This window comes from Microcaecilia unicolor, chromosome 5, assembly GCF_901765095.1.
Source record: "Microcaecilia unicolor chromosome 5, aMicUni1.1, whole genome shotgun sequence".
NCBI lineage: Eukaryota > Metazoa > Chordata > Amphibia > Gymnophiona > Siphonopidae > Microcaecilia > Microcaecilia unicolor.
Genome location: NC_044035.1, coordinates 354,984,796 through 355,000,159, shown reverse-complemented (window position 1 = coordinate 355,000,159; position 15,364 = coordinate 354,984,796). Strand labels below are relative to the sequence as shown.

General features: G+C 46.1%; 1 protein-coding gene across 1 annotated transcript in view; it reads left to right on the top strand.

Annotated features, from left to right (window-relative positions):
* PIEZO1 (piezo type mechanosensitive ion channel component 1) overlaps nucleotides 1-15,364 on the top strand; it is a gene marked incomplete in the record, with an annotated part of 321,245 nt that overhangs the window by 250,322 nt on the left and 55,559 nt on the right. Inside the window, 7 exon segments of the mRNA XM_030204591.1 lie at nucleotides 2,141-2,384; nucleotides 3,838-3,934; nucleotides 4,360-4,528; nucleotides 5,330-5,419; nucleotides 12,937-13,022; nucleotides 13,482-13,553; nucleotides 14,619-14,719. Coding sequence (XP_030060451.1) covers nucleotides 2,141-2,384; nucleotides 3,838-3,934; nucleotides 4,360-4,528; nucleotides 5,330-5,419; nucleotides 12,937-13,022; nucleotides 13,482-13,553; nucleotides 14,619-14,719 — 859 coding nt within the window.

Below are 15,364 nucleotides of genomic sequence, written 5' to 3'. Positions count from 1 at the left end.
CATGTCCAGTCTGAGGCTGCAGTGGGCAGGTGCCAGCCTGACCCTGTGCCCAGTCTCAGAAGCTGCAGTGAGTTAGTGCCAGCCTGACCCTGTGCCCAGTCTCAGAAGCTGTAGTGGGTGAGTGCCCACTGACCCTGTGCCCAGTCTCAGAAGCTGCAGTGAGTTAGTGCCAGCCTTACCCTGTGCCCAGTCTCAGAAGCTACAGTGGGTGAGTGCCAGCATGGGCCCAGTCTCAGAAGCTGCAGTGAGTTAGTGTCAGCCTTACCCTGTGCCCAGTCTCAGAATCTGCAGTGGGTGAGTGTCATGTCCAGTCTGAGGCTGCAGTGGGCAGGTGCCAGCCTGACCCTGTGCCCAGTCTCAGAGGCTGCAGTGGGTGAGTGCCAGCGTTACCCTGTGCTCCTTGCCAGAAAGCACTTGAAATTGCATACGATCTTAGAGAATTGGCTTGCAGTTGAATTATGGTGTTATGCTGGTGCCATAACCACAACATGGGATAACATGATTACATGAGCAACCGTGTTTTGTACAAGCTGAATTTTCAGATCTTTGTTGGGAATGGAGCTACAGCAGCAATGGGTGTAGCCATGGTTCATCCTGCAGCAGTGACCCAGACCAATAACAGGAAAGCTAGAGGCAGTGCTCACTCATGTTAACCTCAGGTTCCAGCAGACAATCCATTCTGGCTATGCCACTGACTCGTAATACAGGCAAGCATAATCTGGTCATATTAGACGTGTCCAGCGAAGGCTGAAGTTGTCTAAGGGGTCTGAAATAATCCACACATACCTCACTTTTAAATTTGCTAGGAGAGGGAGACCCCTAGGGAGATCCGGATCCACCAAAACACTAAGAACATTAGTCCATAAGTGGAATGGAGGAGTAATGGTTAGTGCAGAAGACTTTGATCCTGGGCAAGTCACTTTGAGGCCCTTTTACTAAAGCCACGTAAGCGTCTATGCATGCCAGTTCGGACTTACCGCATGGCCCATGCGGTAATTTCATTTCTGGCGCTCGTGCGATATGCGCATCTGAAAATATTTTTATTTTCTGGTGCGCGGGCGGTAATCGGCATTTGGCCACGCGTATACCATTACTGCCCGGTTACCGAGTGACTCTTTACCGCTAAGTCAGTGACCGGCGGTAAGCTCTCGGACCTAAAATGGACGCGCGATGATTTTCATTTTGCCATGTGTCCATTTTCGGCGAAAAATTTAAAAAGGCGTTTTTTACAGGTGCACTGAAAAATGATTCTGCGCGCGCCCAAAACATGCGCCTACACTACCGCAGCCCATTTTTCAGCGCACCTTAGTAAAAGAACCCCTTAATCTTCCATTGCCATAAGTACATAAGAGTTGCCATACTGGGAAAGACCAAACGTCTATCAAGCCCAGCATCCCGTCTCCAATAGTGGTCAATCCAGATCACAAATACCTGGCAAGATCCCAAAAAAGTACAAAACAGTCTATATTGCTTATCCCAGAAATAGTGGATTTTCCCCAAGTCCATTTAATAACGGTCTATGGACTTTTCCTTTAGGAAGCCGTCCAAACCTTTTTTTAAACTCCGCTTATCTAACCGCCTTTACCACATTCTCTGGCAACGAATTCCAGAGTTTAATTACACGTTGAGTGAAGAAACATTTTCTCCGATTTGTTTTAAGTTTACTACATTGTAGCTCCATCGCATGCCCCCTAGTCCTAGTATTTTTGGAAAGCGTAAACAGACGCTTCACATCTACCCGTTCAACTCCTCTCATTATTTTATAGACCTCTATCCCCCCAGGTTAAAAAACAAAAATTTAGATTGTGATCACTCTGGGGACAGAGAAAGTACCTGCATGTAATGTGTACAGCTAGTAGTGCTATAGAAATGATGAGTAGTAGTAAGTATTTCAATGCAAACAAAGCCCACAATTCTAGGGGGATTGCGCAGACATCTCAGAGCTTAACTAAGGAATATAGTGGAGTCATTTTATAAAGATGCAGGCTCCTGTGGGTCTGTGTAAAATAGGCCCCAACGTGCCTTTCATTCGGAGGCCTGCCTCTGTAAAATTACTCTTAAGTTGGGAATCATAGGCCAACCTTTGAAAAGTTCAGTGTTGAAGTTGTGAATATTAACGTGAGCTTTTTCATTCTCTCAGGTCGTACCTGGATATGTTGAAGGTGGTTGTGTTCCGGTACCTGTTCTGGTTTGTCCTGGTGGTAGTCTTTGTCACTGGCGCCACGAGAATCAGCATCTTTGGCCTTGGTTACCTGATGGCCTGCTTTTACCTGCTGCTCATTGGCACCTCCATGCTCCAGAAGCCAGTGCATGTGCGGCTCGCCCTCTGGGACTGCCTAATTCTCTACAACGTCACCGTCATCATCTCCAAGAACATGCTGGCGGTGAGTGTCGCTCCTGACCGTCCTGGCTTGCCGCCTTCAGTAAGAAAGATAATAGAGACATTAAAATATCTCCAAGGGATACAAACCTGAGATTCAAGCCTTTTTAATGGAAAGGAAGCTCTGGAATGAGGGAGCATCAGATGAGGGTGAAAGGAGACAGACTCAGGGAGTCATCTAAGGAAGTACTTCTTTACAGGAAGGGAGGAGGAGGCATGAAGTCAGCCTTCTATTGGAGGTGGTGAGCACGTGGACTGTATCTGAATTCAGGAAGTACTCCGAGGGAGAGGAAGGGATTGTAAAACTGAGCACTTAGTATAAATGGATAGAGCAGATAGGCAGTATGGTCTTTTCCTCCATAATTTTCTGTGTTTTCTGTAGTTAAAAAAGAGCACTCTACCAAAACCCTCATCCACACCCTTGTCACCTCTCGTTTCGACTACTGCAATCTGCTTCTTGCTGGCCTCCCACTTAGTCACCTTTCCCCTCTCCAGTCGGTTCAAAACTTTGCTGCCCATCTCGTCTTCCGCCAGGGTCGCTTTGCTCATACTACCCCTCTCCTCAAGACCCTTCACTGGCTCCCTATCCGTTTTCACATCCTGTTCAAACTTCTTCTACTAACCTATAAATGTACTCACTCTGCTGCTCCCCAGTATCTCTCCACACTTGTCCTTCCCTACACCCCTTCCCGTGCACTCCGCTCCATGGATAAATCCTTCTTATCTGTTCCCTTCTCCACTACTGCCAACTCCAGACTTCGCGCCTTCTGTCTCGCTGCACCCTACGCCTGGAATAAACTTCCTGAGCCCCTACGTCTTGCCCCATCCTTGGCCACCTTTAAATCTAGACTGAAAGCCCACCTCTTTAACATTGCTTTTGACTCGTAACCACTTGTAACCACTCGCCTCCACCTACCCTCCTCTCTTCCTTCCCGTTCACATTAATTGATTTGATTTGCTTATTTTATTTATTTTTTGTCTATTAGATTGTAAGCTCTTTGAGCAGGGACTGTCTTTCTTCTATGTTTGTGCAGTGCTGCGTACGCCTTGTAGCGCTATAGAAATGCTAAATAGTAGTAGTAGTAGTAGTAGGTTGTGACATGGGACTGGGAGGGATATAATCCTGTACATGCCGTTTGATGCTGCTTTTGACTCCTAACTTGTCACTTGCTCGTAACCTTTATCTTGTCTTCCTCTCTTCACTAGTCCCTTTCCCTATGTGTCCTTCTGTCTGTCCTACCCTTATCCTTATTGGTCCTGTCTGTCTGTCCTGATGTAGATTGTAAGCTCTTTTGAGCAGGGACTGTCTTTTCTTTCTTCATGTTCAATTGTGAAGCGCTACGTACAACTGGTAGCACTATAGAAATGATTTATAGTAGTAGTAGATGGGCAAAACACTGCCTCTATGTGGAAATTAATCCTTGGCGTTGGATCTGAACTCTCTGCTTTGGCCACAGCTCCTGTCCTGTGTGTTTGTGCAGTCCATGCAAAGCAACTTCTGCTGGGTTATCCAACTCTTCAGCCTGGTCTGCACCGTCAGAGGCTACTACAACCGTGAGTATTTGGTGATGCCAGTGAGCGAGGACAGTCATTTTTTGGGGTAAGACTGCAGTTTGTACCTCTCTCCCAATGCCTCCTATCCTGATGCGCTTTCTAGTGAGGGTCTGCGTTGTCCCCCTATCCTGGGGATCCTTTCAGGTAGGACCTGTGCTGCTTCCTCACAGCTGGTCTCATCAGTATCTTATGGGGGGGTGGGGTGTATCGTACAGAATGCAGAGCAGTTGCTAGCCTAGAAGGTAACTTGGCAATGTAGAATCCTGAGGTAAGAGAAAGGATCTTGTAAAAGGGGCAGATGGATTGGAGATAAAGCATCAGGGATCTGGTGTGAAGGGGGGCAGAGGTAATGAAGAGTTAATAGGTTGAACTCTTCTTGTGGAAGAGAGCGTTAACATGTTTCTTCTGGTCCTGTTCTTTCCCAGCCAGGGACCTGGACAAGGACCAAGACTGCCAGCTTCCCGTGGAGGAGGCTGGAATTATCTGGGACAGCATTTGCTTCTTCTTCCTCCTGTTGCAACGGAGAGTCTTCCTCAGTTACTACTTCCTGCATGTCATAGCAGACCTTCGGGCGTCCGCCTTGCAAGCTTCCAGGTCTGATACTAGCATGCCCGGGGATGTAGTTGTATGAGATTTATTCCTATGTGTTTCATTTGTTGGGACCCTTTTACTGTCTCGTGCAGCTCGGAGCCAATGGTTGTTCCCAGACAATTCAAACCCTCCACATCTACAGAAAATTTCCCCAAAGATTTGCTTGCCTGGATCAGCACAAACTAGTAATTGCCCCCCATGTGGGTAATCTGAAGAACTACAATTGCCCAATGTAATCAAGGCGCAGTGCTCTCTGCAAAAATGGACTTTCTGAAAATTTCTGGTCTGAGGAATTCCTGGAGGGGGTGGGTTTAGGTCAGGAGGGGTAGCAGTGCACAGAGTTGGGAATCTACAAAACTCTGGGCATTGTTTTTCTCAAAAAGGTATCTATGGAAAAAGCAGGTGGAAAGCTCGGGGGATATTTTTTCTTGGGGCAATAAGCAAAGTAAAAATAGTCACCTGTTTTTGGCTTTGATTACTGGTGCAATCTCTCTGTGACTAAAAACAACTGCCCCCAGAGTGTGGCCAACTCAGGCACCTTGATTATTTTCCTTAATATTTACAGGAATTCAATGAAACCTTGCAAGTGACCATGAGATGAGATTCCTAGTGAAAGTTGCACTGATTGAAACACTTCTGTTTCTGTGAGCTGGATAAATCAGCCACTGGAATCAGCCTTTGTACTGCTCTATAGACATCTGTCCCATCTGAGACCCCCCCCCCCCCCATTCAGAGAATCTGTTTCTGAAGTACACAGAAAGCCTGGTTGAATATTTGTGTTCACTGACTTGATATTTTCCACAGAGGTTTTGAACTGGTCAGAGCCAGCATTGTGAAAAACATGAGTTTCTACCAGGAGTCGGAGAAGAAGTCCCTGGCACAGCTAAAGAGACAGTAAGTGACTCTGCCACCGAGACAGCTAGTGGCTGACATAGAAAAAGAGACAGTTGTTCCATAAGAATGTGGCATTCAGCAGAGATTTAGTTTTATTTATTAAGATTGATGAACCGCCCTCAATTTCACAGTCATTTCCCTGTACTAATCAGTTGTCTGCACTCCCATTGGGGGGAGAAGAGGAAGGTAATTTTAAAGGGGTTTTTTTTTTTGCCTGTGTATGCATGTAAAAAGCCTTTTCCATTGTGTAGCTTCCCACTATCCCAGAACCTGTGGGGGATAGATGTCCATCATCCAGCAGCTGAAAATTGAGCTGAGACATTTCTCTCTTGGCATCCAGTCCAGCTCCTCAGTATTTTCTATCTCCAGCAGGTGGATGGACACACTTTTCAGCCTCTGGTTCTGAGAGATTTGTTCCTGGTCCCCAGTTGAGCTTTGCGAGTGGCTTGAGTCTGCAGAGTCTATATCTGAAGGTCTTTAGATCCCTGTCTGTGGTGCCCCACAAATTTACTCCTTCCCTCCCTCCCTTCATCTCTATCCTGTTTCCTGTGGCGCTCTCCTAGCACAACTACAAAAAAAAAAAAGGGACAGAGGTTTACTGGAGAGTGTGGGACAGAGTGTCTGTTCTGATACTTTGTCATCTGTGGTAAGACTTGTACAGACTGTGAGCTTGAGGGAGCAGCCGACAGTGATAAGATCGACTAAAGTTTGACTCAGAACAGCTTGGAGGGCTGCAAGTTCTACTTGGTGCAGGGGAGGAATCCCGACTCACCGCTTGGGATACATTGTGTTGCGCTTGTGCCAGTTGGGGTGAATGGTGACTCCCACGGAAGCACTTAAAGTGGGTTTCCCATTGTGGGTCCCATCAGCCAGCTTCAGGGCTTTGCAGTGTATGCAAACTGGGAATCCCGCTGGACGTGAGGGAAACTATCGGCAGCAGCACATCTTCGGATTTGGTGCAGTAGCCAAATGTGACGGGGACTTTGGGCTCTCCGGCAGAACCGATACACAATTTGATGCGGAAGAGCACGGGAATGGGTGCCATTTTGTCGGTGTGAAGAACAGCCTGGGTCTGATCGTGCACGGAGCACAGCTGCCATGTTACAACCTCAGGGCCTGAGAGAGCATTTAGCTGAATCGCAATCTTTGTTTTCTCCAGCGTTTATATTGCCTATTTACTGAAGCAGGGGACAGTCAGAGTTGCTGCAAAGTGCTTCAGTTCCTTGTCCCGCTGCCCATCCGGCTCCTAAGAAATCTCGTTTAGCCTCATCTGCCCACTCCTGGAGGTCTATCTCTGCCTCTCCCTCCATACCTGGCCTTGGTCTATTCAGAGGAGTCGGCATTGAAGGAGCTGTTAAAGGAGGGAGAATTCCCTCCTGAAGAAGGGGATGACCTGAAAGTACCGAGATTGTTCATAAAGAGGAGCTCAGTACTTTTACTTCTGAGGCATTGGGGTGCTTTCCATCAAGGAGTCTTCTGCTTTGGTGTCAGGAGTTTCATCTTTGTTGATCATGAGTGGGCTTTAGAGGTCCTTCTAAGGCCTTCTCAATTAATCTAGACATTTAAGACCTGATACAGTCCACAAAAGCAGAACACGTCTTCTAATAGTTAAAAAGGCTTTTTTTCTTGCCACTTTGAAACACAACCGGACATGGCCACATTTCTCTTCTCTAGACACTGCTTCAGGGATTATCAACTGTGTGGCGAAACATAAACATACATTTATTAAAAATGAATAATAACTAGACCATAAAATAAAATACTGTTTCAAAATTAACATACACACGAAAGACAAGATTATCAATTCTCAATAGGCATACTAATAATTGATGTAATTCAAAAATGTTAATACATATATAATTAATATTAATAATATTAAAAAGCATAAACTCTCCACACTTATAAATTCAAAGGCACAAGATAAAAAACAATGCACAAAGAATATGTGAATTAAATCTTAGACATCTGAACCTCGCCGGACTTGTGTCATTATTTCTTTAAATATGTACTACAAAACTCTTCTCCTGCTTTTCTATTCAACCCTTCTAATCCACTCTACGCTCAGTGCAATTGCCCCTGGCCTTTCCATTATCCCGTTAATCAACATCAACAGAAGAATATCTGAGAATCATTTGTCCGCCCACGTCAATCAACATGATCCTTTACCCCCAAAATCTTTGAAAAAATCAATCCATTACAGGGCACGTTGCCTTAGAAGAATCTCTCTTCTGACGGAGGGGGCTGAGCGACATCATCATTTCTATGTGGGCTACATCAATGCAAGATCGGTTGTGAATAAGCCTGAAATTATCTCATACTGAATTTTGACTGAGGGTCTCGATCTTCTCATCTCTGAAACGTGGATCCATGTGCCTCAGGACCCTGTATTATTGGATCTATGTCTGTTCTACCGTTCCAATCTCATTATTGAAACCTGCACATTTTTTCACCTCTTATCTGGAAATTGCTGAGATCAAAATCTGTCACCCCACCCTCCACGATTATTTACTTTGTGTCCTATGCTACAGAGCACCTTCTAATTGGAGTAATTACCAAACTGACATCATGGATTTTATTTCCAATTCCTGTGTATCTCACTCTAATATTTTAGTTCTGGGAGATCTTAATCTCCATCTCGATGACCCGCACTCGCTGCATGCACTTCAATTCTTGGATTTTCCTTCGACGCTGGGACCTTGCCTGCCCGAGCTTAGAACCCACACATAAGAAAGGTCATTCGTTGGACCTCATCTGTTATAAGTTCCTCACCAATACAAATTTTCTAATTTCAGACATCAGGTGGATTGCTACTCCATGGTCGGATCATCACAAACTGCACTTCACCCTCCATTGGTTGTAATTGGGTATCCCCCATACACGAGATCCAGTAACTTTCCATATGAGAGGTGTAGTCGACCCTCTGGCATTTTTGGTGCTCATTATATAGCGATGACTGGATAGCACAACCAGAGTCCTCCCAGTTTCTCTCAAGCTGGGTTGATAGATGTAGACGAGTTCTAGACGATATAGCACCACTGCAACCTAAAACTATATTTGAGCGGAACTCTACCCCCTGGTTCTCTCCAGAGCTGAAAATACTAAAAATAAGAACTAGAAAACTAGAACGAGCCTGGTGTAAACAAAGAACTGAAAGTGCGCTAAATGCGTGGAAAGCAAGTCATCCTAAATATAAGTATGCTATGAAGCAAGCCAAACGTTCCCACTTTTCATCCAAAATACAGTCAGCTGGTAGAGACTTAAAAAAACTTCTCTTTTTGAATACCTTTCTAGATACCAGCAAGGTAGTAGCTTCCTCATAATCTGAACTCCCTTCCGCCGATGATCTGGCTAATTACTTGAAGGAAAAAATCCAATTGCTGAGAAATACTATACCCTGTAACTGCACTTCCATTGAAACCTTCCTCAACGGCCTTGATTCTCCACCTGATCATTGCCCTGCGGATCTATGCTTGCCAACTGTAATATAAATTCTGTTGGCAAACTCTCTTAACCTCTTTGCATGTAATCAAAGAATTCTTTATAATATCTAGTGCCTCATCTTGCGGAACATTCGTATACAAAGATTCTGTATCCATAATTTTTATTTATTTCTGCTTTTGTACCCCACATTTTCTAATCAAGTTGCATTCAAGTTGTCAGTTCAATGAGGCTTACAGTTTACTTCTGTTACACATGTTCAGTTTACACGTTACATTGCCAACTGAGGAAGAAGGCCTTAGGTGGCACTCTTCATGGAGCAGCATCCCCCATACTTGGCCGCACGTAGCAGGGGTGGTCCCAGGGGGCGGTCCTCGATTGCAAGGAAAGGTCATACCCAGCTGACCTCTCAGGACAGAGATAATAAGAATGACCAGGAAATAACAGTAAGTAACAAAGGAGCCAAGCTTGGCTGAGAAGAGTAGGAGATCTAGCAGGAGGATAGACCACTAGGAACTAGCCCCCTGTTTCCTGCCCAGCACGGCTGCAGACCGGTCTTGCTCCCGGCACTGCTTCAAAATGGCTGCCGAGAGTTCAAGGTGATGTTATTTAAAGTTGGACACCTTTTGGCAGTGATTCCCTAGTTCTCTGGTTTTGAGTTGGGGCCATGTAAAGATGGAATTTTTAGTTTATTGACAGCTTTGGGAGAGGAGCAGGAGGAAGAAGCTTTTCATTCATTATTACATAACCAGAGGCCAGGGACAGGCAGAGGAAAAAACGTGCCCCGATCACAGTGACGAGCTGAGTCGAGACTGCATGTCAGAAGCACTGGCCGTCCTGACCCTTCCTGCCCCTATTCTGTTTTAGTGCTGACTTTGTGTTTCATATAACACAAGAGCCCATATCGGAAGGGGATGGACAAGAGGGAGGCATATTTTCTTTTCTTTTTTTTTTTTTTAATGTAGAATTTCAAAATAAAGAATTCCATTACAAAACCAAAAGAATACAAGGCAATAAGAAACTACACAGAGTCCACAGTAATTTTTTATTACATTTGTACCCTGCGCTTTCCCACTCATGGCAGCCTCAATGCGGCTTACATGGGGCAATGGAGGGTTAAGTGACTTGCCCAGAGTCACAAGGAGCTGCCTGTGCCTGAAGTGGGAATTGAACTCAGTTCCTCAGGACCAGAGTCCACCACCCTAACCACTAGGCCACTCCTCCACTGTTGCTACTATTTGAGATTCTACATGGAATGTTGCTATTCCACTAGCAAACCACTCAAAATCTCCCCAATAGAATACTCTTTGGTAAACAAAACCAAATAATCTACAAAACCAAAGATAGGAACTAAACTGTCTGCAAATAGCCCTACCTTGAATTTTTCCTCTCCTTACACGTTATGATGTAAAACATATTCATAGTGTGGTATATTCTTATATATATGTATATGTGTAAGGGAACCCTCAGAAGATACCACTAATAGGCAATATCATAAATTCTTTTGCCTAGTGGCATAGCATCTCTTCATTGGGCTATCCCTTGATTTATTATTTTGTGGTGCTATTGCAAACACATAAAAAGTGCTCAAACTACATGTGCTCGGAACAAAAAACTTATCTTTTCTTAAAGTCGTGTCCGTGTCTCTCACTGCTGAAATCCACTTTGGCTTCCCCTTATTGCGCCCGACGCCGCGGGTTTCAGTGCTTTCGTCAGGGACTCGGGTTAATTGCCCACAACAGATTCACAACGGTCTGTAAGCTGAGACATCGGCGCTGAATGCTTATGCTGCACTTGTCAGTTCTTTGTAGGCGCTATTTAAAGGCTACCAACAGCTGTCGGCCCTTGCAGATCACCAATGTGGCCGCACAGGCTTCTACATGGAATGTTGCTAGTGGAATAGCAACATTCCATGTAGAATGTCCAATAGTAGCAACATTCCATGTAGAATCTCCAATAGTATCTATTTTATTTTTGTTACATTTGTACCCTGCGCTTTCCCACTCAAGGCAGGCTCAATGCGGCTTACATGGGGCAATGGAGGGTTAAGTGACTTGCCCAGAGTCACAAGGAGCTGCCTGTGCCTGAAGTGGCAATCAAACTCAGTTCCCCAGTTCCCCAGGACCAGAGTCCACCACCCTAACCACTAGGCCATTCCTCCCAATAATAACACATGTGGCTGATATAACATCCCGCAAACCCACCCCCACAGCTGAAGGGTTAGATCCCACCATATGAGTAACAGCATTGTCCAATCATGGCTCCTGCACAAGGAGGTTCTTTCTGTTTCTCGTAGGTATCTCATACCTTGTGGAAAGCTAATATTTACTTTATGCAAGGCAGTCAGTTTGGACATGAGGTACACATAGAGGGGCATAATCGAACGCGAACGCCCATCTCCATGGGCGTCTTATCTCCGAGAACGGGTACGTGAAGGGGCGGGACAGACCGTATTTTCGAAAAAAATGGGCGACCATCTTTTTATTCGATAATACAGTTTGTGCCGGGCAAATGCATCGGATTTGTGCGGATTTGAGCCGGGCGGTTTCGTTTTTCAGCGATAATGGAAACCAAAGGCACCCAGCTCAAAAACGACCAAATCCAAGGCATTGGGTTGTGGGAGGGGCCAGGATTCGTAGTGCACTGGTCCCCCCTGACATGCCAGAACACCAACCGGGCACCCTAGGGGGCACTTGTAACAATTAAAAAAACAAGGCAAACTACCTCTGAAGTCCATAGCTCCCTTCCCTTGGGTGCTGAGCCCTCAAAATCCCCCCCCCCCAAAACCCACTCCCCACATACACCATTACCATAGCACTTATGGCTGAAGGGGGGCACCTAGATGTGGGTACAGTGGGTTTTGAGGGCAGTTTGGAGGGCTCCCATTTACCAGCACAAGTGTAACAGGTAGGGGGGGGATGGGTCTGGGTCCACTTGCCTGAAGTCCACTGCACCCACTAACAACTGCTCCAGGGACCTGCATACTTCTGTGATGGAGCTGGGGATGACATTTGAGGCTGGCATACAGGCTGGAAAAAAAGGTTTTTAAAGTTGTATTTTTAGGTGGGAGGGGGTTAGTGACCACAGGGGGAGTCAGGTGTGGTCATCCCCAATTTCCTCCGGTGGTCATCTGGTCATTTAGGGCACTTTTTTGGGACTTGTTCGTGGAAAAAAAGGGTCCAAAAAAAGTGACCCAAATTCGCGCTAAAAACGTCTTTCTTTTTTCGATTATCGGCCGAGGACGCTTATCTCTCCTCGGCCGATAGACACGCCCCAGTCCTGCCTTCACCATGCCTCCGACACGCCCCTGTCAACTTTGGCCGTTTCCGCGACAGATTGCAGTTGAAGACACCCAAAATCGGCTTTCGATTATACCGATTTGGATGCCCACAGGAGAAAGACGCCCATCTCCCGATTTGGCGTCTTTCTCTTTCGAAAATAAGCTGGATAATCTACTTTTGCCAGCACTTTCACCAACAGGGGCATTCTGGTTGCTTCCAATCTTCCGCCAAGACATTTGCTATCAATTTCTACAAGGGGCTGACACGTGGGGGGGCATGCACATTAAGCAAACGCTTCTCTATGCATTGTGGTATAGCAGCTTCTATGATATTTCTAATAAATCCAAGTACCCCTCCCCAAAACCTCTGCACCTTTGGGCACTGCCACTGAATTTGTTCAAAAGTGCCCTCTTCGCCACACCCATGCCAGTATATGAAGCACTTGCTGTACCATGTAACTGCATTGGTATAATATCTTGTAGCCATTTTCTTCCAGGCTACCCATTAGGGAGACTCCCAGTAGCTGTTGAACAGAAGCGCTTTTAACTCTAAGGGCGAATCCTTTTCATAAATGAAGTCCTCATTCAGCAAACATTCTGCACTGCTTCTGAGCAATTGGAGAGGGCGAGCTGGGAACTACGGGTCTCCTGTTTCACAACAGAGAGAAACCATTCTTTTTAATACATTGAACCCAAGGGGTTTTCAGGCAGGTTGGGGGGGGTCTAAGAAAGGCGGGAGAAAGGGAGAGCCCGTGTGCATGTCATAGGAAAAGTAAAATGTGCTTTCTGTGCTGCATAGGATGGAGCGGATTCGAGCAAAGCAGGAGAAATACCACCAGGGAAGGCCCAGCACCTCTATCAGTGACTCGGAGCAGGATGGGGAAGGTGAGAATGAAAGCCAAAGCATGATACTAGTGACTTGAGCACTCATGGAACATGCGTCATCCAGATGGCCCCATGCCATGTCTCATGAGTGGCGTGTTACAAGGGGGAGTGGGTGTAATGCTGAGGTAGTGGTGTTTGTGACTATCTTATGGATGGTGCATATGCTTGTGACGTGGCCAGGTAATTGTAAACGGGGTGTTATAGTGAAGGACAGTGTTTATTTTAATGCTGTGGATAAATTTAGTTGTATTGCCATGTTGCAGAGGAGGAGAGGTATGTGTGTATGTTGTGGTTGTCTGGTTCTGAGAGGGGGGTGTTATGATTGGTGGGCTGAGCATGTTGTGAAGGAAGCGTGTTTAATTTGATTGGTGTGTGTTATGGTAGACTGTGGCTGTTTAGTGATTAGTGTTATAGAGGGGTGTGTGTTCTTATACAGTGTGCCCATCTCCTGTTCCATAGAGCAAAGTGGCAAGGAGGAGACGTCCAAGCAGAAAACCAAGTGGTGGCGTCCTTGGTTAGATCATGCTTCAGGTATTCATCGTACGCACAGCATGGCGGGTACTAACACAGTATCACCAGTCCATTGCTAACGTAAAGGACCAATCAACCCTTCAGTAACCAACAGAGGTTCTTAGCCCCCTGCCATGGGGAATGTGCCATCCCATGTAACCACCAGACGTTATCCATCCCAGTGATTATCACTGGAGATCAGACACTCACCCTTGCAATTCCAGCAATAGCAACCAGTGGTTAGCTGTGAATATCAGTAACTGGTGTGGGTTAGGCACTGAGAGTCCTTCATTCCGATGGTTATGCACAGAAGGTCTACGTTCCTCTGCTGTAGAACCCATTACCTCTGAGGGTTATAAATCCCATCTGTGACTAACGAATCTTTCATCCCACTCATAACGTCATGTGATTAAGGATTTACTAACAGAGTTGTTCTGTCTTGTGTTCTCTGATTGGATATTTCTATCTCTGATGTGTCAATGATTGCCTCTTTTTCAAGCTCTTTCCTTCAGCATAGACCTGGGGCCTGGTTTCTATCTATTCTAGCAGCTTTTCTTCTCGGAGTGACTACCTGGGCTTGAATTCCTCCTTTTTGTGCTACAGGAGCATGTCCGAGACAGCATTCAGTACAAATGCAAGTGGGAATGTGGATTTAAGGCACGTCACCCCCTTGTATATGACAGTGAGCTGAAAGTTCAAACTAAGAGCAGAAGCGGAGCTTCCTTTTGGGGGAAACGTGCGATGCTCTCTCCTGTCAGCAGGGTTTTCCCTATTCTTGTAACCCTCAAAGCCCAAATACGTCCCAGTCACTGAACAGTCCTGTGACTGGTCTCTGTATGTAAGGAAGCTCAGGTGTGGGAGGCACAGGGCAGGCAGAACTACCAGAATGCTGTCATTGGCATGAACATCCCCGGATGCATATGGACTCTTCCCCTGGACCATGTTTCACTTTATCCTGAATTTGACTTTCTTTACAAATCTGTCCACTTTTGATTTGTGCCTCCTTTATGTTTCTTGGCAAGGTTCACCAGATTGTGAATTTCTAATGCCTTGTCTCCTGCTCTTCTCTCATCTGGCTCCTGATAGTGCTGCACTCGGGCGAGTACTACTTGTTTGAATCGGACAGTGAGGAAGAGGAGGAGTGTCTGTCTGAAGAACAGAAACCATCAAAGCAGAGTGCATTCCAGGTAATGGGACGGAATTCACCATAGTCACACACAATAAAAAAAAAAAAGGGAAATCTGGATTCCATGGTCAAACCAAAACTACATAAGAAGGTATCGAGACTACCATAACCCTTAGCCTATGCAGGCTAGACCTAAGGGCACCACAGTAGCTCTCCGGTAGCTAAATCTTGACCAACTATGTACTTTCCAGTTATCTGTAAAGCAGGGGCGTAGCCAGACTTCAGCAGGAGGGGGGGTCCAGATCCCGAGGTCACATTTTAGCCCCCCCCCCCCCCCCCCCCCCCCCCCCGCCGCCGACCCTCTTGACCTCCCATCCCGCCGCCAACCCTCCTCCTCTGTCGCCTACCTTTGCTAGTGGTGGACCCCAACCCCCGCCAACCGAGGTCCTCTTCTGGCACAAGGCTTCATTCTGTTTCTGAGTCTGACGTCCTGTCCTGTCATGAGGCAGGAATATAGGATACACCATGTAGAGTCAGCCTGTCAAATAAGGATTGTTTGGCAGACGGACCCCATGTGCTCTGTCCCATGGATGCACCATGTCCTGCCATTTGCAAAGTGATCATATGGTCATCGCTTCATATATTTCCAAACCATTATTTTGATAGAGGTGGGTTCTACAATGGATACAATATGTGAACCCAACTC